This window comes from Vanellus vanellus (genome assembly GCF_965231255.1).
Source record: "Vanellus vanellus genome assembly, chromosome: 12".
Lineage (NCBI taxonomy): Eukaryota > Metazoa > Chordata > Aves > Charadriiformes > Charadriidae > Vanellus > Vanellus vanellus.
Genome location: NC_138917.1, coordinates 9,846,958 through 9,869,775, shown reverse-complemented (window position 1 = coordinate 9,869,775; position 22,818 = coordinate 9,846,958). Strand labels below are relative to the sequence as shown.

Below are 22,818 nucleotides of genomic sequence, written 5' to 3'. Positions count from 1 at the left end.
TATTCAGTGAAGAATACCTGCGTTTGGTTTCTGCAGACAGCAGCAGCCACAGCTGGGTGGAGACCCAATATAAAGCACCTAGAAGCTGATCTTAATAGCTATAACTAACAATAGTGGGAAAGACAGTTTCTCAAGTAGCTGAATTCCAGACCGTTCAAGGCTCACCTTAAATTGCCCCCCGAAACAAACACTACCATAAAAACTGTCTGGGCTCATATGTAACACTTTAAAAAGCCATATTTGACAGCTATGTTGTCATAACTGTGAAATACAGACCTCCTTTACTTCAGAGCTGTGAAATATTACTTCTCTTTCCTGCTAGCTGGCAGCAGGAATTCTGCTATATCCACTACACAGTATGTATAATAAGGAACAGATGCCTGTGAATTATGATGCTGTAATTCCATTGAGGGGTTCCAGGGATGTCAAACCACAAAGGCCAAGTCTGAGCAGTTCATGAAGTTACCTGAACAGAGCAGTGGAATTACAGCCCTGTCATGCAAAAGTTACCTTTTTAAACATGTGTGAATCTACATTTTTCCCTTGCATCTTTTCTTCTCTTTCTTTTCCCTATATGTTCATTCAGCTTCTCAATCCACTCTCCCATTTCTCTTAATACCTCCTTTTCCTTCTCCAGGTGAAATACCACTCCCACCCGATTGTGGAATGCAAATTAGTTTTTCAAAGGACCGCCTGACTCTGAAAAGTGGTCTGGTTTTCTAAAAGCTTTTTCACAGTGGGTGTGAAAGTAGTGGTGAATTCATCTAAACATCTTTACGGCCTCCCAGAAAATGATGCCAATGACATTCTGAGTAAAAGCAATATTTTAAAGAAAATTAACAAAAGACTCTGAATCCATGGGAACATTTTCACATACCGTTACCAAAGGCAGCTGTTAATGTTATTGCCAGTACTCTACTTTTGGCTGCACTGTATACAGTCCCACCAATAATATGCCAAGATGCCTCAGCTGACCTTCATCATCTTCAGAACCAAAGACATCTTTTTATAAAGACAGGCAGCCACCTCTTTGCTATAAAGGGTACTTGGGAGATGAGTAGCCTGTACAGTGGGAGACCCAGGTGGCACAAAATCTCCTGGGAATATCCTGGAGGTTGATGTAGCAAAGGCAGCCAGCTCAGCTCCAGCTAGATGAGCTAGCTGGGGCACACAGCACAAAATACAAGGTGGCTGCTGCAGAACCAGCTCATGAGTGTCAGTACCACGCTACTCCCACCTGCTCAGATAGCATGCTGCTGAAATCCAAGGAGTTACTTCAGGTGTCTTTCTACCCATGGAACAATTTACTCACAAATCAGGTTAGTGGAACTGGGGGAAAAAATTGAGTTTTCAGCTCAACTGCAACAAAAAGACCCCACCAAAACTTATTATCTTATGGCCTTCTGGAGACAAGAATTCACTTAGCCTGAGTCTGTGTTTTACATCTCTACACTTGTCTCCCCAAATAACCAAACCAGGAGATTAAAGATTAATATTTTTTAATAATAAATCTCAGCAACAGTCAAGGAGTATGGTCTAATGAGCACAGACCCATAATATCTACTTACTATTGCATTTTTATTTTAAAATACTGATTGCTAAGAGCCTGAAAATAAAAATCCCATCAACATATATGGCTTATGGTTATCATTATGTTGATTAGTTGTTTTAATTGAGAATTTTGGATATGATTCCCAGTTCCAGCACATAAAATTTTCCATTGAAAGCAGATTTTGGCATTCTTTGCATGAGATACAGTGGTTAGTGTTAACATGCAACCAAAAATTTTATGCAGGCAAATAAACTTACTTCCTTTTCTTTGGGCTCACTTCCAAAACACTGTTTTTAATATATGATGTACAAATGTCCCGCAACACTGCTTTATATTAAAAGCATGAGCCAGAAACGTCCTATGAGAACACTTCTTAGGTCAGTATTTTTCATTTGTTATTATTATTCATGCCTGCATACCTATATGGAAATATAGAATCACCTACAACATACTTAATTTCTTCAGAGGAAAACACTTCAGGAACAAAATTTAGCACGTCCTACTAAATGGTGTGAACACACTGAGAAAGATTTATTCATTTGAACCTTCCTATGAACATCAGCTGCAGAGACATTTTGACCTTCTACTCAAAAAATTGAACATGGTAAAAAAAACCCCACACATACGACAGCACAAAGTTGCATGTGCTGAATTTTTCCAGCTAACACATGTGGATGGACTTTCTCAAGCATCTCAGCGAAGCCAGGCATTCAGATAACATACCAACCAACAAAGTCCGTCTCTCACACACTGGAATATACAACACTTTCATTTCTTGCAAATCTGTATTTTACTACTGTTTTAGAGACAGACTCTCTTCTTTTTGTGAACAAACACACACATCTCACTTCCTTTCCAGGATCATTAATGCACTGCAACCAGGAGCGTGACTGCAAGTTATACATGAAACAGGATTAGAAACTCATCCTTACCAGGGATCTACTTTGGTACAAGCCCCATGAAGCAGCGGAGGGCTCCCAATGTACCAGGAGGTTGTTGGCTTGCACTGAAGGCCCATTACGATTTAACTATGAAACGATGGCTTCACTTAGTATATGGATATACTCCTTGAGGAGCACTGTAGACATACATACACTGTAACAGAGAGGCCTCTTTGCCAATGATAAATGGTACTTAAAAAAAAAAAAAGCGCAATAATATAAAATCCACTCCAAAAATTCAATTCTGAGAAATATGGGTTTCTCCATTTATCTTTGCTACACAAAAATATTCACATTTATGCGTACTACATGCACCTGTTGTAAGCATAGCTTCAGATCAAAATAATTTTCGGGTATATTGAAAAACAAATTATTACTGTAAGTTTCAATTTCTTTTGGGGTTTGTTTGGTCTTTATGGGTTTCGGGGATTTTTTATTTTTTTTTTTTTTTACCTGAACCACTGTAAGATGATGATGAAGGTGTTCGCCTTGAAAAGCTCTTCACCGCAAGACTCTGCCCTCGCTGTTTCCGCCTCCAAGCTGTACGGCATTTGGAGTCTATGCTTTGCTTGATTCGATACCAGTCAGATTCTGTGATTCCAAATTTGTAAAATAGGTGACCTGCAATTAGGAAGAAACACAAAGGGTTAAAATCAGCATAAATCCGTATTTTCAGGAAAATGCATAGATGACACATTCACACACACAAGGTAAACAAAGCAAATCTGAAAATTTTAGAACTACCCTCACACTTGACACTGCCTAAAGGAATACAATGACATTACGAAAAATGCCAAAACTATACAGTGATGTGATTTCAACAACTATTCACAAAATTCAGCAATTATCCATATGCAGTTATATATTTTAAAATATCACCGGTCTATGAAATTTTCTAATCTACACTTCTATCCATGGAAACTGTACTATTACATTCAAGCCGTGCAACAGTGACCAACAGAAGGATCCAGCACTCCGAAGCCAAAACAGGATAAAGCTTTATTTCTCACTGACAGTGCCCCACAATACGCATAAGTCTGTTAAGTAGGTGTCCTGCTTTCAGCTGGGAAAGGGTTCATTTTCTTTCTAGTGATTGCTGTGAAAAGATTGCCAATAATACCTATTGGTTTTAGTTGTTGCTAAGTGATATTTACACTATTCAAGTACTTTCTTCTATGGGAAGATAGAACAGACAGAATGATGGAATGGCCAACAAATTATTCCATACCATAGATGTCATGCTCAGTAGATACATGGGGGTGAGCCGGGGGATGGGAATCCACAATCACTGCTCAGGACAGTGCCAATTCACCGGGCGGTGAGAGTGACCCATGACATTATTATTATTGTTATTTTTCCTTTTCTGTTATTGTTTCTATTAAACTGCCTCATCTCCACCTACAAGGGTTTTTTTCCTCCTTTTCCCCTCCTTTTTTTCCCCACTCTTCCCCCACCCTTCTTGGGTTTTATTTGCTGGCTGGGGTTAAACCATGACAGTAGGAAGCCATATAAAGCTCCCTATAAAAAAACTCTTTTAAAGCTCAGTTCAAAATTCATCAGAATCCAATAAAAACGCAATACAAAATTAGAATCTTCTGAAAATATTACTACTAGTATTAAGTCATTTAAAGAGCCACATTATGCACTTTCCAGCATCTGGTGCTAAGTTGCCAAACTGTTATATAAACACAGCATTGACTCGTGAGTTGAACTGAGTATTTTGAAACAAATCTCATACAAATTGAGTCCTGCTGCCAGCTCAAACTAGGTTTGTTATCATGTGCAACCTCTGCACCCGAAGGGGAAGCCTAGTTATACAAGAAACAGAGGGAGCAAAAAGACTATTTCAGGTATGACGAGAAATACTTGTTTCAACATCTGGACAAATGGCTTTAAAACAGGGAAGGAAATATGTTGTGCATTGTCAGCTGTTTCAAGGTCCTCCTCGTATTGCTACATACTTTTACCATTCCATTGTAAGCTCCAGAGTGGTTTACATTTTGCTTAAAGCATCAACGGACTGTATGCTGAGACATTTATAATCCTCGTGACTGCAGAAAAAACACTTGAAAAATAAACCCGAAGGCTCAAGACCCGTGAATTAAAATACAACTATCTGAACATTTAACATTCTCTAGAACTTCAGCACTTCTAAACTTTCCAGATTTAGATGTGCAATACTGCAGTTAAAAAACAATCCAAAGCTGTAATACACGTTTTTACTCAGCATGACTATGCTTGAAGGATCTCTTTAAGATTCTTATATTCTTTTTGGTATTAGTTGCTTTCCCTGCCCCGCTAAGTGAAACAATCTTTACAACCTACTGGGTTTTTGACCGTACTCTCAAATAGGATTCTGATCCTGTGAAGTACTTGCTTAAGCTGTTGTACAGTCCTACGAACAGGATTGGCTCCTGTAAGACAAATTATTTGAAACCTACAGCCCCAAAATTCCAGGTTTGAACAAACTAACAGCTTTGTATTTTCCTTTGTATTACAAACTACTCCAGAGTCCTCAGAAACTGAAATTTGCAGGCTACTGATCTACCATAGTCAAGTGGAGTACTGTATCTCTAAAGTCATCATCATTTTGTAAACACATTTCTTTTTCAGTGCTCTGAATAATTTTTTTATAGATCTGTTCAAAAAGTAATTTGAAATAAAGTCCAGAACATGCAGGAGGAAAATACTGCCATCAAAAAGCTAATTCAAAAGCACTTTAAATGCCCCAAGACTTCTCACTGGCAAGTGAGAGCAAGCACATTACTTAGATTGCTTTACAACCCCTACATTATGTCTCCAAAAAGGGAGTGGGAGTAGAAAAGGAGGAAAATCGACTGAAATTATCATCTGCTGCTGTGCAACACTTTCCACAGGTGTCAGCAAAAGGAAAGCACATTCTGTATTGTAAATACTGAGAAAACACTTCTCAGCTTAATCTATTACTAATATGCACTACATAGAGGAACGGGTTTAAAAAAGCTCGCAGTAATGTCCAATAAAAATAGTTATGCTTTAACTCAGCTGTATGTACAAAAGTACTTGTGTAGTCCTACATAAAACAGTCATATGCTCTGTGGTTACTTCGAAAAAATGTCCATATTTCATTCATAAATACATTTTAATGGCTTTCATGTTGTATGCTGCTCTGTTTAGAGAGGTGACTGAATCAACTGCAGGTCAGAGAAAACTCTTATAGAAAAACAGTCTAACTAGGAATTCTAACTATTACAGTGTAACCCATGGGATAGTCCAGGATGTCACTTAATTCAAAGAAAAATCAAAAGCAATATAAATTATTTGGGACAATATCGTCTCAGGTGCATTGAGCTGTTCATGCTAGAAGACCCAAGCCGTGTAGGACAAGAGCTATAGAAAGATGATGAGTGCCACAGCTGTGACATAAAACGGGCCAGATATTGCTCTATTGAGGGAAGACAGGAAAAGACCTTGTACTTACTGATCACAAAAGCTATCATTTAATCAGCGTGATAAGGAATGGCAACGAAAGGCTGGAAAGAGACCACTACCTTCGTGGAGAGAACATGACTACAGAGGAAAGCGTGAAAATAGATAACAAGCTAAACAGGGTAGAGTCAGAGAAGATTTCAGGTTAGAGAGACCCAAGACATCAGGCACAGATTTTCAAGGCTAGCTGTGCTTATTTCTTTTTCCTTATTCATTAAATCCCTACTTAGATGTTACAGTGGTGGAAGGTGTAAAACTGGTATAGACGAAACGCCTGCTGCCTGCACAGATTTTTACCATAACTGCATACTCAGTCACAGTAACTGCATGTGCAAATTAGGCATGAAAAATTAGCCCTTAAGTACAAAGACAGTTGATATAAAGGTTAAATGAATTTCAGATGTATAAGTCTATCCAGTTGGTATTACAACCTAAAGCATTATTCTATGAACAGGTCTTTAGCAACCAAATTTATAACAGTTCACCGATGACTGAAGAAAAATCTCATGCTAATACTAGTGGAGTATTTTTTACGTAGATAAAAAAGTTCACCATAACACTAGAAATACGATTTAACTGTAACAGAGAGAGATTGATCCCAAAAACATGTGCAAACAATATTAGAAAACTGAAGCGTGCTGACTTTCTGTTCTCTATCCTTAAATGATCACATACAGGAGAGCTTTCAGCTGTCTCATTCCGAGTATGTCAAAACCCCCAAAAAGTTAGAAAGGCAGCACTAAAGCAAGATACTGCAAATGAGACATTTAACTTGGAGAAGTCTATATTAGAAAAGACAGAAATACTTCAGTGAGAAGGGATTTGACTTTTTTTCGGAACATTTGCTAGTCAAAAGCAGCATGAAGCGTTGTAATTTGTAAGCAGCACAGTATCTAGGAGCCACATAACAACCCTGCTAAAAACACATAAAAAAATACATTCAACAATATAATTCAGGACTTTGGCAAAAAGACAACAGTGTTTTGGAAGACAGATGCACTTACACAAGAAGAGTGAAGTAAAGGATTTAGATCATCTAAGAACAGCTGACTGTTTTTAGCAATCTTTTTATTTCGGACAACGGATGGTTGTCAGCAACGTTCAAAACAAAGGATATGCTTGTTTTTAAAACACTAAAGTTCTGAAGTTTGCTTTATTTGGGAACTTCACTTCCTAAGCAAAGCTTTCTATGAAAACACGCCAAAGACTAAAAATAAGTCAGTTATTTAATAAATTGCACCTACTAGCAGCAGCTTGGGAGACAAAAAGGTCTGCATGAAGAATTCCCAGAGACACGGGCTATTCTGAAATGCAGAGGAGATCACTTTCGTTTGCAAGGAAGAACCAACATTCAAATCTTAGCAAGAAAAAGCTTAGGGGGAAGGCACGTGTGCATCAGGAAAATTAAAGAAGTCAACTTTAAAAGCCAATAGGTGCATCCTACTAAGTTTTGCCTTCCTGATCCTAGATTAGAAACACAGCACATTGCCGAAGTTCCTATAAAACTGAAAAGACGACTGACACTGCAAGTTCTAGAACTTTTCTCGTACACTGCAAAATAAATCTTTCTGTGGTTCAAAGAGAAAAAAAAAAAAAGCAAGCTTGTAAATGCAGTGAAGGTCATGTGTTACAAAAACTGTCAGCAATGATGTCTGAAACGACTATATACTCACAAACTTTTGGGGCATATAATATACAAAACACAGGGAGAAAGGGGTGGTGGGTTTGCGTTTTTTGTTTGTTTGTTTGTTTTTCCCCAAAAGACAACTAATTAGAAGAAGAAAACCCCATGAAAACGATGTTCCTGAGAAAGTAATCCACTCTTTCTTAAAGGTCAGAAGTCAGTCAGCAGATGAAACAATCCACATAAAACATTAAATTATAAAGAAATTTAATTAAGAGCAAATTGAGGAGGAAGAGAAGACATTTGCAATAGCAAAACCAGACATGAAATATTCCATCTTGATACCGCATTCAAAATCAGCCTCCTAAAATACAAACTTCATGTCAATAGCTTGCATTTTGATATTTATAGGTTGTGCTGCTTCCCATTCTCCAGAAATACCAGATATCTTTAGAAAATTAAGAGGTGAATCATTATTTTCACAGACTTAGCACTTTGCTGCCCTTTATACTGAGACGGCACAGACTCTCCCGTCTGTGACTGTTACATTTTGAAAGATTAGGGAAAGTGTTACCCCCAGAAAATCTAACAGCCGCACGTATAAAATAAAGACACATTTACATTAAATGTGTGACCTGAAGAGATTTGGTTAACTGTTCCTTCCATTTTCAAATTCAGCATCATTTCTAACATCTAGAGAAAAACCAACAGGATGTCATATTCAAAATTCAAATGATTAAACTGATGAACAGAATCTTTTTTTAATTGACAAGAATATGATGGATATTATGAACAACAAGGGCTTCAGATCCTGCCTGCACAGAATCATGAAGAGGGGCGATTATTTAGGGGTTTGGCTAACAAAATGCATTTTTTCACATAAGGGTCATACATTTGGAGTTCTTTTTATTAAACAAATAGCGTATGACAACAAAATCTGCTGTACTAAATATTGGAACAGCAGAGGAAAAAATTAAGCACCTCTGAAGTTACTTCTTGCGCCTTCAGGCTTCAATTCTTCAAACGTAATTATGGTCATGCATTGACCATATTGAAACAATTTTAAAAAGAGTAATTGTTTACTCATTTGACAGCTGGGAGGGGGGGAAACGATCTCCACAGCTGGGAGGCAGTTTCCCCCTCCAAAACCCAGAACTGTTTAGGGTTGGGCGAAGGGACACAGGAGGGGAGGGCAACATCGTCCTCATTCAAGGAAAACTCGCCCTGTTAGAGTCGGTGGGATGGCAGAACTTTGGCAGCTTCTCCAACGTCACATGCTTGTGAAAGTCAGTCATGTCACCAGATAATAACTTTCCATAACATTGTTCTCATCCACAGGCTAAACAACGTCCAAAAAGAGATGGGGAGAGATGTTAAAAACTTGGAGAGAGGAGGGAGGGAAGGAAAATTCAGCTACCAAGCAATTACTCTGTTTTTCACTTTACTTCTACAGTTCCTTTGTTTCACTATTACATTCATAACTTTCAAACAGCTATAAATTTTTGACTACAAGGGACTGAAGCGTGCACATGTTATTGTACAAACTATACTCAGGGGATACTTATGAACAACCTCAAATACAACCGAAATCCTATTCTACTACACATACCTAAAGAAGGATTTATTAAGCCTATGTCAGTAACAAGAATATTTTAAACGGTGAAATTTTAAAATCAAACACTATAAAATATTCAGAAAATCTGAACTTTTCCAGGAAATTTTCAATTGTCAGCTTTTAAGGAAAAGAAATGCCTGTTTTCCTAGGCACAGAACATATGCTTAAAGAGGATTTCTGCAAATAACATTCCATAGAAAATGGATTATTTTATTGTACTTTTCAACTGAGTTATAATAATATACAAATCTGTACATAATATATAACCCTGTTAATCAAATCCCTTTCCACTTGGACAACAGGAACTCAGCTCTACACTAGAGATCACAAGGAGTCTTATCTTAGGTAGCTTCATGCAAAACACAATCGCTAATTTTACAACAACTGCTTTTCAACAAATAGCTAGAAGTTGTTTACCTACAATAAGAAAATTAATGTCATGACAGAGTACGAAAATTCATAAATACCACTAAGAACACAACTGAAAAAGCCAGGCACGTTTGAAGAAACACTCCGGATGTGAAAAACGTCAGCGAAGTCAGTGAGCACGTGACTAGACAATTTAGGAAATAAGGACTAACTTTAGGGACACCAAAATATGTTTTTTCCCCAGGAATGTATTGCATAATTCTCCCAGCTTCCAGATGCCATCATGATGTGGGTGTTATACAAATACACACACCAGCACATTAAGGAACCAAACTCTAAACATTGTATTTTCATACCCTTTACAAGATAAATGGAATAGAAGTGAGACTGTGGACATAAATTTCTGCAGACTGAACTGACATCAGCCTCTCAGCATCCCCTTCCTACTCCCCAAAAACCCAGTAACAGGTCTTGCAGCTACCAAGACACACCCTCCCCAAACTATGACCATTATAAAATTCCCTAAGTTCAAGAGCGGGATGGATTGAGGGAACATCACTCATTGCTTGCCTTTTAGAATTAAAAATTCCTTTCTAGTATAAATGGAATCAGCACATTTTAGTTATTTCAAGAAAACTAACAATTTAAAACACTTTCTTAGCTCCTAAAACAAAGCCAAGTTCAAATTAAGTATCTATCTGGTAGAAATACTTTCTGGGATCAAAAGAATGCATTTTGATGTACCAGCATTAAAAAAAGACAGTGGAAGTGTTAAACTGCGATCAGCAACTATTTATAAAGTGCTAATTACACTGTTTAGACAACCTGCTGATTACAATTTACACAAACAGTACACTAAACCATTTGGAAGAACAGGCAAGAAAGGTTTCCTCAAGGACATAAAATCACTCTCTCAAGTTGAGGAAACAGTTCAGAAATTAACTTGTTTTAACTATCTACCAAACAGCATTAAAAGTGTTTGGACATACAGGCTTGTGGCTCAAACAACAGATTAAAGTGAAAGTGAATTATTCACTGTTTCAATCACTGCAATTTTGTCAATCTGAAGCTCCAGATCTGACGATTTGGTAGATGCAGGCAGACAGCTGTAACTGCATTTATTTTTTGCATTTATCTCAAGCGTACCAGATCAAAGGCCTACTGCAAGAGGCTACGCACCTTTTACAAGTGATTGCTAGAAGTCTTTCTGCTTTGGGTAACATACATGGTCTTCACATCCAGATAGTTTTTTGTTGGTTGGTTGGTTGTTTTGGGTTTTTTTTCAAAGTTATAAGAAAGCAGTGCAATCCAAAAGGCATAAGGTTTCTCTTTCTCTGTTCTTGCTTGTGTAAAACACAGATAGAATGTCTCATATTTTAAAAGATTTAAAGTATTCTGAAACCAAATGTTTCACAAGAAAAGGCAGCACCTTCTTGATGCTTATATGCAGATCTGGCTCAGATTTCACTCTGGTAATGTAGTGTTCCACAAAAGAAATAATAACTAGCTTTGAATTGTCAGAATATTTAACACCTTATTTTATTTTATTAAAAGTTAATTTGTCAGAATGTTTTATTAATACTTATTTAGAATATTTGCCTGAATATTTCATTAAAAAAAAAATCACAGAACTAGAGGGAACATGAAATTAAAAGTTACTTTAAATGCCCTAGTTCTACAGATTAAAAGAACCCATGCAGGTCTACAGGAGCCTACCATAAATTTCAAAAACAAAAATAAAATTAATTAGCATGTAGAATCTCCAAATTCCACCAATGCATCCTCTTCTAAAACGGAAGAGCTTCTACATTCAGACAAACCTTACCACCTTTCTGGAAAACCAGCCAATCTACTTTTATCTATTTTACCAAGAGCAGAACCTGTTTTATTTTGACATCAAGAGACAGCCATAAGCATGCAAATAATGCCATCTAGTGGAGTGTCAAATTTACCATTCTGGCAAGAAATGACAGCATTTGTATCTGTGCACATGTACGTTTGCTCAATCTCCGACTCCCTTGCAGCACGCGCCAAGTGCTACAAAGGGTTAGCAGAACTGCAGAACCTGAGATACGCTGTGAAACAGAAGCAAACGAATTAATCACTACAGGAATAGAGTATTTTTGATGTTCTTGGTCGCACACTTTGATTTAAGTGAGTTCCACGCAGAGTGTCACAGTAGTGGCTGTAAGGCATTCCCATAGGGATCTTTTGATCAGTTTTCTCTGATAGTGACAGGATATCAACAGCTGCCTACCTGTAACCGTTTAATAACCAGAGTATAATAATCAAAAACATGAAGTGTCTGAATCGATCAACCCCACAAGAAAATAATTCTAGACCAAATCAGAGGGTTTATAATCTGAAAATAGAAAAGTCTTCAGGTCATCTACTACAGACGTGCCTCAGTTCACAAATTACATGAGAGGTACTCCACTGCGATGATACTGGACAAATGGCATACATTTGCTTGCATTTTTTTCCTTATTTTTGAAAGAAAACACAAAATTGTATACTTCATATAGCTAAAGCTGTATAGCTAAAAATTGCAATGGCAGCATTCCGTACAGCCTGCACAAGCATCTTCATCTGAAATGGCTTTTCATGAAGACTAGGACCTAAAGACTCCGGCACTTGTTTGATTTACCTGGCCGCTAACAATCTACTTCCAAATAAAATACCTAATGCGCTCTTGATAACTATCACCTTCTGTCTGCATAATAAAAATGCACTTATGGGATACCATGCTTTCAAGTCTTCAGTTAAATTTACCTTTTGGTTTTGCACATTCAAAATGTCAGAGCAAGCAAGCAAAGATCATGCTATTTCTTTTACTCACTGGGAGAAACAATCCCACAAGGTTTATCAGACGTCATTCTGTTTTGGAATGGAACATATCGAAGTATATGATGTGTTTATTGCCAAAGGATCAACTTACCGTTTAAAATCAGAGTCTGATGCTCAAAGCAAATGGAATCACCTAAATTGAAGCAACAATGCTTGATCGAAATAAATGCTTCTGATTTTAAGAAGCCACTGCCAATAACCACATATCAGGTCATTTTTGATAGCCACAATTTTACAGAGAAGTTGATTAAACAGCTGTTTGTCCTTTACACAGCAGCACGATGCGATCTGACAGAACCGGCAGAGAACCAATGGAAAAAGGAGGGTTGTTGCTTTAACCACCCCCTTCCTGAGACATCCCTTACATAAGCCCTCACCGCAGTGCCTCGGGAACCCATCTGGATGGCAAATACCGCCACGCGTGCCGCCAAGAAAAACTCACTTATGAATCAACAACGAAAATCCCCCCCCTTCCGAAGGAGCTTGTGGGTTTGGAAAGGACTGGCACGACAGAAACCTGAACGCTGCGGGAATTTATTTACATTTTACTTGCAGTCAGCTTGAGGCATCTCCTCACTTCACTTTTTAACCCTTGTGAAATGGAGAGAAAGTTCAAAGCCAGGAAAGGAAAAGCTATGCAACTTTCTGGAACTCTATGAGATTTTGTGAAATCACAGCTCTCCTTGAATGTGGCAATGCATTTTCCAGATGAACATACATTATTTTTGCACTGATCAATCTGTGTTTTGTAGCTGAGTTGGTTTTCCTTTCAAAATGTCAGGGATCACATACTTTCTTTGACTCTTCACGTCTTCCAAAACCACACCGTAAAAGTTCAATTTTTGTCATTTATAGGCCTTCGACAGTAAAGAAAATATTTCTTGCTGGAGCCCATTGAAAGTTCATTAGGATATATTATTTATGCAGGGACTGAGCCTGAGTGATACCAGGTAACCACCAGCCTCCTCTACAGATAAGACTAAAGCAAGCTCCGCATCCTTCTGAATTGGGCCCTAAAGGGACACCACCCACCACTGCACACTGTAGTGACTACCCTGCAGACAGTCATAACACTGGGGAAATTCCATGTATGGAGGCATCAGTTCAAAGAAAACAATGATTAGTACAGCAGTGACACAGAGTCCTCTATTTCACTTGTAACTTCATAGCCTGGATGGAACTGCAGTATTGATAAAGATGATCCTTGGATATCACACTCAACACATTGATTACAAACTGTCCAATATTTCTTGCTGACATCAGGGTTTGGGGCATGAATATGTAATGACTTCTAAAATCCATGCTAGACTCCCTTGAATTTCCATTAGAAAAAACCCAGCGCTTGTTCAATTAAGTTATCATATTTGAAGCAGCAACTATTCCTATGAGCACCTTTCTTACAAATCACACGACTTGCCCCTTTTTTCATTATACACTCCTGAAGCAACATTTAAAGTCACTGAGAAAACTGCTTTTATGTTCACAGACTTATCTGAATGTTTTTAGCCGCCTCTCAAGAAGTGAGGACCAGGGCACTTCAGCACGTACTTTAAATAAGTCTGGCCAAAGGGGAAGAGTGTCGACAGGATGGAACAACTGTGCATCAGCTGGAAAGAGATGGTCCAAGTGACCTAATGCATTAATTTTCTTCTTTCTGTAGAGCCTACGAACTCACAAATGCCTGACAGCACATCATGCACAATCAAGTTACATGCAGTCACAGTTGTGACTGACAGGCTAAGCAGCTGCTTATGTTCAAGAACGGAAAATTAAATTCATCGCTTGTATAATGTGAGGACAACAAGAGAAGTGTGAGAAGGAGAGAGAAAACACACTGCCAACAATTTATTTTATATCCCCAAATTGCTGCCTTTATTTCACTTTATTAAACAGTAACTGGCCAGGAAAGTAATTGAAATAAACATAAGTGCCCAGGAAAGAAGAAAACAACAGCCAGCATTATATTACAGTGCTTACATAAAGTCAGTAAGCAAGTGCCAGCATTGATGCCATTTATGAGAACTGTGGTGCTGAGATAAACTCAATGGGTTCTCATATTATCTCCTTGCCTAGCCTAAAAGAGGTTATCACTTCCCTCCATGTGGCAGCATTTAATTGATTCACAAAGCAGCAGCTATTTGGAACTGAAGCCAGACTTTTTGCAGCTCTGAGGAAGACAACGTGTTTGCAAAAAGCAGCACTGCTGCATCACGAGGCCTTTCCCGAGGGTGCTGTACAAAAAAAAAAATAATGCTTTTTGGATATCAGAAAAGCACAACAGAAATGCTTTCTTTCGCTTCCCATTTAAAGATGTGTTGAACTCTCAGACTTCGGTTCTCACTCTCTCCTGGAGTACGAGATGGTTGAACACCTCTTCCAAACTCTCCCTCCTCTCTTCCCAAGTTCTGCCCCTAACAACAGTCACCGCTCTCACAGACTTCAGAATGAACCACAAAGCAGCTTTTCTGAAATTATCAGATGGAGGTGGTCCACTTCGTAAGGCTCAGAGTAGAGGTTTTGAAAAGCATGCAGGTCAGGAGAGCATGCTTCAACTCCCCCATCTGCCACAGTCATGATGCTACAGAATTGGGCAAAATCTTATCTCCTTATACTCAACCCTTCAAACTGCAAAATGAAGTTTGTCTTACCTCCAAGCCATTACCTGGCAGTTAAGAAGTATGCTACAGCATCTGATAACATCACAGTCCTCAAAGGAACAGGCCGAAGCAAATTTTTATTTCCAAAGATCTACAGAGCGTGGTATTTATTACTAAGAGAAGAAAATGTTAGCAAAAAGTATTTCCAGGGACCACAAGACTAGCTCATCCATGCAGATACAAACCACACAACTTCTTTTCAGAATAATATAGCTTGCAAGATTAGTTAATGTCCTATATAATGAAGAAACAGAAGCACGAGTTAAACAGAAACATCAGAGATCCTCAACAAATTACGAGCTTGAGCACTGCCACTAACCCTTTCTTCTTCCCCCCAAACCTCCAGGCTACCCAAACCATGACCGATTCTTGAGTTAGGTGGTCTGTCAAGGGGGATGGTCTCAACAATCCAAGTTACAGTAATTCATCAATTTCTAGTGCTGATGAAATACGAAAGAGATAGGACAAAATGCCAATTTGAAAAAGTTTGAATTTTTCTTGTTCTCCAACGGTGTCCTGCTGGAATTCAAGGTCTAGGTGCATGTCTACAATTGCTGATAACCAAGACAATCCCTGCTGCATCTAGGCGTAACACTGTTTTAAACCATTGTATATATATACACTATACACTGACAGTTAGTGACTAGTATGATATTCAGAAATAAGACACAGGAAGCCAAGAATTATAAACAGGAAATGAAAGGAAGACAGAGAGAGAGTGCAAAACACACATACAAAGATTAGGAATGGAAAAAAGTATAGATAAGAGGAGAAATGGGTATAGTTTATAAATATACAGCAATAAAAAATGCTTTTCTAAAGTGGAAAAATGAGAAAAACAATACTAATTACAGTCTGTATTTATAGTGCACACCTTCAGGAAGCGTAATGTTCATTTATATAAAACATTCTATATAGTAGCAACAGTCTGTGGCATCTCATAAAACAGATCCACTGGTGAGAACACTAGAGCTAACAATTTGTCTTTGAGAAGCAACTTACTACCCTTCCTCCAGTATTTAAAAGCATGATAATGCTTAAGAAAGACAGAACACAAGTGTGGTATATTTGTTGGTTATCCTGCCTTGCTATTAAGATCAAAATCTTCATTAAAAGCAAATAAGATGCTGAAACAGTAGTGACTTACTGCGACCCACAGATTTTACATGACAAGTTACAAGTTGTTTAACCTGCATTATGTTTGGGTTATGTGCATGAATATACACACACACACCCCCATCTAACTGACATACATTACATAATCAAGCAGGAGTCAAATGTGTTTCCAATTAAACACACATGGGTGGTCTACTTCTCAAGCAGTATTGTGTCAATGAATTTTGTAAAGCAGTATAGTGCTTAATTCTATTTGAACAGCCCTCTGAAGAGGACATGGCTATGCTTCATTCTTCTATCAAAGTGTATTAACATCTCTTTCAACTAGCACAGTAGAAAGGTGGTCCTGTCTTTACTGGAAGCAATATTATGACACAATAGAAACACCAAGCCTTGATTACCAATTTCTTTCTACTCTACGTTTAAATTGCATCTTAAAAAGTAATGTGCCATTTGAAACCATCATGAAACATCATTTACCATATAGTTAAAAATCAGACTTTATCATAAAATATCTTCAGATAACACTTTTTTCCTACGTTGTTTAAATGGCAGGGTTGTATTCTGGATGAAATAAATGTTAACTTATGAACAGAAATCAGCAAAAATTCACTCTACGAAGTAGTCTTGGAAGCAGATGGGAAATTTCAACGGAACAGTACTAAGCTGGCTATAACACTACTCATTCATCTTTCACCACGGTGCCCTCCCGTGAAAGAAAGGTTAAAAGATAAGTTCCTTCTTAACCCCTACTGGTTTTTTTTTGTTGTTTTTAAACAACAATCATGTCCCTAATGTGAAAGTTATTTCAAATGCATAAATAGTACCCTGAGCATCAGACGACTGTATGGAGACGAAAGAAGATTTCTGATGTCCAATAATACAACTAAAGTAAGGGCACAGGTTCCCCTTAATGCAATTAGTGAATTTACATCTCCTTCCTTCACCCAAACACTCATTCTGCATTTAATTTGTAGGTATTGATCTTCTATCCTGTCATAATTGGCCAAAACTGACAAACATTGAAAAATGATTGGTGAGAGCGTCCAAACATACATGTGCAGACGCAAGAGCCTTTCACAGAAATGACACACTAACAAATTTACACACGCAGGAAATAACTAATGTTATTTTGCTTTCATTTAATTACTTAGATTATTTTAAAGACTAAGAACTGATAGCTTTTCTTTTATGAACTTCAGAAATCCCCTCTCAATTTTTTTCCAAGACGACAAGCAAAATCATCCTTTGTGTTTGAAGTTTCTTATAAATGAAAAATTCTGAATTTGGAAATCTGTTTTCTCAAAATCCTTTGTGGAGATTGCTGTAAAATCTCAAGAGACCTGTGTTTTCTGCTACACAAAGAATATTACAACTGTGGACATTCTTGTATTTCACCAGAAAATGTCTACATTTTTAGTAAGGCTGAAGTAACGAACTACTTAATGATACACAGTGTGTCTAAGTCGTTTTGGTTTATTGCCCCAAAACTCTCTTCAATACCACTGCCACTCCACATGCAAATTTTACCACAAGTGAAAATTTATACTTCCAAAGATAAACTTTCATCTCTCTTGTGGTAAACCTTACGCAGTATATCAAGAATTTTTAATAAACATACATCTCTTCGTGTCCTATAGTTTCTGCATATTATACAAAATATTTTCTCTATTAAATACAGATTTGGTTGGTGTTTTCTTTTTCTTCTAGAAAAAGAAACGAAGGAATATCTTTCCACTGACAAACTTTAAGAAACCTGAAACAAAAGGAAAAATAAAATCCTTTATATTGGCTCGAGCTTTTATAGCTATGATTGGCACACGTGAGGCTGATGACATTAGATTTTTCATTGAAGTTTAAAATAATGCATCAAAGTATTACTGCTTAGAGCAGAAGCAAACCACATTGTTAGGACAACCACGTAATTTAGTTCCCATGCTAGCGCTGCACTCAGTTTTTGGTAGATTTTATGGAACAACACTTCACCAATATAAAACAGATGGTCTGTGGACTGGTAAAGCAAAGTGCATATGGCATAGCAGGGCTCTTCCCAGTGCCTCTCTGACAAATATTAGGGATGAAATTGTGGCACAGCTGAACTCAACAGGAGTTCTGCCACTGAACTGAACACGGCCAGAGTATCATCCTCAAAAGTTACGAGTCATCCATATGCTCGCCCGCATCACAGCAAATTCACAAGTTACTGCAATCAAATTTCATTTCAACTTAATTATTCACAATGATAACATATTAGGGCATAACATGAAATCATCATTTCTGGACCAATGTTGTTACTATTAAATTTGCTGCTTCATCAAGTTTACATGCATCTTCATCATTTGTTGCCACAGGATCCTTTGTCATTGCTGACAGTAAATCTCAATAACCATCAACATTTAGGTACCCAAAAAAGTAAATTCTGGTCAGATTCACACTGGGTGTATTTCTTCCAGAAGGCATACACAATACCTAGTTTGTTATGGACTGGTTTCCAAAATAAAGCAACACACTAGTCAACACGAAGAAGAAATGCAGAGTGTTTCAGATACCTGGATCCCAAACGTTCCGAACCGTGCTTATGACGTCAAAGACAGACAGTGGTTTCTGTGCCCATCATTCAGAATGCTGCTGCTTATGATCCACTGCTGTTACATTTCTGCCATCGCAGACTTTTTCTAACTGCATGGATCACTTCTGTAATCCAATTTCTTCATGGTCAGAATGCCTCATATAAATGACATAATCCCTAGCTTGAGCACTCAGTCACATGAGCACATTCCTTCCCTATGCTCATGTTTTTCAAAAACCGTTCTTCCTACACAAATAGTTCCAAACTCACTTGTTTGTGCCTGCAGATTTAAGCGATGGGGAAAAGGGCTGCTAGTGACTTGCTTCAACATTGGAGCAAGATTCATTTCTTTAAGTTTCTAAAAACTATTGTCAAGAAAAATCTAAGTTTTAAAAATAGAATGGAACAAGGTCATTTACATTTATGAGATCAATAGATAAAAATGTTTTGGAGATCAAAATTACTTTGAATCATAATCTCCCTTAAAAATACCTATTAAATATATTTGCAGTACAAGCCTGAAGTCTTCTGCTTCAGGTATGTAACGAGACAAAAATTGGCATCATGCAGCAAACTGAATGGGTTAGTTTTGCCTATCAATTTCCCCAAGATAGCCAGTAAATTACTAAAAATTTAAAAGCAGATCAATAGCGCCATATTTCTTTAGCTCAGCTCAGCATTAAGAAAGCACAGCAGTCTCATCATCAAATATTCTTCACATTTTCTTCCATGTAACTGATTGCCCTAACAGAAGCATAAAAACAAAGCATCAAATTCTTCAAACATCATTCCAAATAAGCTCTCTCTGGCTATGTTTTTAAGCCTTAATTGGCATTTCAAACTGGCAATTGCATACAAAATACTCTAGTATAACAAATTATTCCCACTCTACTAATCCATTGGTGACCTACATAAGATGTGACTACAAGGAATCTTTAAACTGTGAGATCTACTGGTATAGTAAGCATATATGTCTTCCCCATCCCTGGAGGTGTTCAAGGCCAGGTTGGATGGGGCTTTGAGCAACCTGGTCTAGTGGGAGGTGTCCCTGCCCCGGGCAGGGGGGTTGGAACTAGAAGGTCCCTTCCTACTGTAACCATTCTATGATTAAAATTTAGTTCAATTAGTGAAGTTGGTGATTTTTAGACTCTCTCAATTCCCCACTAACATTTAAATTTGTTTCCTCTTTACATGTATAGCAAAGGGATCACACAAAAGCTGTTCACTTGTGTCAGATGCTTGGCTATTTGAGAGGCCCTCACGTACCTCTTTTACTGGAAAATATTTATACCATAGCACACAGAATAGACTTGGCTGTCCTCAATGTATTCCCTGAGTAATCCTCTACTAGAAGTTACTGTATAAGAGCAAGACGCAGATGTCCAGACTCTTCTTCACTCAAAACTAGTGGTTATGCCTACTCTATTCTATATGCAAAATACATTTGATTCCTTTAAAATTGACAAAAATTGCATCTTCAATATAAGTAATATCTGTTCATTACTGCACAATAGCTTTAATAATCAAAGCCTCAGGCACACTGGAGCAGACCGAAGTACATTAGCATCATATGCATTCCTGTTATGAACCCACACTTTATGATACTTAATATCTCCTTTAGTAGAGATTGCAAATTTCTTCCATCTCAATGTCAGAAAGTCTTTTGAAATAGTACACATAAATAGGAAGTAAAACACTAAGATTCAAGACCATACTGTTTTGAACAATATTTAAGTATGTATAATTTGTTTTATTATTTGTTCCGTTATGTGAGAAAGTAATTTTTCTCTGATACTTAAAACACTTGGTGCGCTCACAGCTGGTAGTTGCAAAGAAATCTGAATTCAGATTTCAAGATTGAGGAATTTCTGGTGAACACCCACAACTAAATTAAACCAACCCATTAGGATTCCTTCATAAACAAAAGCTAACAAAACATCTGTCTGGCAACAACAACACATACCCAATTCTTACAAAACATAGTTTAACTGCAAGCAGCAGACAGTTTCTGCCTTATCTACACAGTATAAACTCAAAAGTTTCACTATTATACTCACAGCGAATTCCATAAATCATGAGAGGATCAAGTTGCTTCTTCCCATGCTTCCCTTGGCCTGAAAGGTTGGAGATGGCCTGAATTTCCCGATGGAAAAGATAATCAAGCAATGTCAGTGCCATCTTCTCAGCTGTGCGGCAGTTCGTGCTGATGTGCAGCATGTCAGCAGGGGTGATGGGGCAACGGACCCGCATCTCAGGATTATTTTCATCTCCAAGCCATGTCCCATTGGGGTAATCCTCTAAAAAAAGAGATTTTGGATATTCTACTGTGGCACAGAATGAAACAGTCAGGTTCAAGTTACAGTCAAGATTTCAAGTTATCATGAGCTCTTCCAGTTTTCTTTGTAGTCCCCATAAACTTCTTTAAAATTTAGCATGACTAATAGGCTTACAAAATTTGCTTCAGATAAAAAGTTATTCTGAAACCCACACCAATGGTGACCAAAGGTTATTGCCATTAATGTTCTGGCCTACATGAGGAACTGGTGCAATTAGTCCAGATGTCTAACTTGCCCTCAGATACCTTTTTTAAGTGTCTCATATTAGAGTCCAGCAGCTGAAAGAGCACACTATATTTACAGTGTTCTCATTCATCAAGTTAGTCATCCTCTAAAACCGAAAATTACTGCAACCCCATACTATTCTTAAAGTACAGCTAATTTCAAGAAGCTAACAGCTTTGAACCACATTTTTCCCCAAAAGCATCAGATTAAAACGAGTCTAAGCAAGATTATAAATTTAAGAAATTATAATCAATAGTGAGCAGTAATTTATTTAATAACTTTAAAAGATTATTTCAAGCAAGGACAATCATTCAAAGCATAGCCAGAGATCCCAATCAAAATTTTTGTTTTTCTTCAAATTTACTGTCCAGTAGCCTACATTATTTCCTAAACCCACAGTTTACCAAGGAACAGGCCCAGCATAAAGATAATGAATCAATTGCTAATCCTCTGCCAACTGCATCCTCCCCTCTATTCAAGTATAAGATCATTAGCAGAAGTATACCTAACTTCTCTTGTGTACACACATTTTATATATAAGAAGTTTTTTTGACTTCTGTCCCAGCCTCTCAGCTTGGGAGGAAAAAAACCTATTCATTTTAAGAGGAATACTAAGCCCTCATGGGAAATTAATCTTTGCAGACAATGCCAAAAGTTAGTGGATTAAAGATGAAACAAAAACTAGAACAGAGCTCATAAGGATGACCAATCCCTACTGAAGTGGAGGATGCAACACAGGACTGAGGATGAGACCATCATTGCAGATAAAACCAAAATTTCCAGTACAAGTCTTGACAATGCTAATAGGAACTGGATAGAACAACATTCCAGTACTATTTCAATATTCACTGACACAGACCATTTGGATTTGATTTTTGTTTGCTCAACTTTGTGGAGTAAAACAAATCTTCCCAACTTAAGAGTCACTCAGCCCTTCCATACTAGAGCTCTATCGTATCTTGTTGTTTCACACACCTTCAGAATGGTAAAAACATGAACCAAGTCATTCAATTACATGATTTATCTTTCATTAAATTCCTTTAAAGTAGATTTTCATGGTATATACAAAGTAACAAATTCCTGTTTTCCATAACCCTTCTAGTCACACAGCAGGGTTACAGAGTTCAGACAGACCAGCGCATCCTTTTCACATTGAACAGGACCCCTGAGCAAGCAGCATCTTTATTTCCAAGTACTGGCATAGGTTAAGCAGCCTGCATTTTACTAGACTTCAAGCCAAAAGCATGCAATAAAATACAACATAAAAGCAACTCAGACACTACAAAACACTTTTCCAACATGACCTTTGGGTTGAGTCATACCACATGTCAGATGCAAGTTTACCGCAATGAATAATGACAGTATGAAGCAAACATTAGATTATGCAATACTGATATAGCATTATAAACATCAGATTATCAACCATAGTAATTTGTAAGGAAAAATATTTACTGCTGATTTATGTAGAAGCTAGTCCCTCAAACTTTTTTCTGTAGAAA

At 37.5% G+C, this 22,818-nt stretch overlaps 1 protein-coding gene across 1 annotated transcript in view; it reads right to left on the bottom strand.

Annotated features, from left to right (window-relative positions):
* Window positions 1-22,818, bottom strand: part of BANP (BTG3 associated nuclear protein) — a 155,333-nt gene that overhangs the window by 83,437 nt on the left and 49,078 nt on the right. The window contains exons 7-8 of the mRNA XM_082489521.1: window positions 20,816-21,055; window positions 2,947-3,114 (exon numbers count right to left, since the gene is read on the bottom strand). Of these exons, the coding sequence (XP_082345647.1) occupies window positions 2,947-3,114; window positions 20,816-21,055 (408 nt within the window). The remainder of the gene's footprint in view (window positions 1-2,946; window positions 3,115-20,815; window positions 21,056-22,818) is intronic.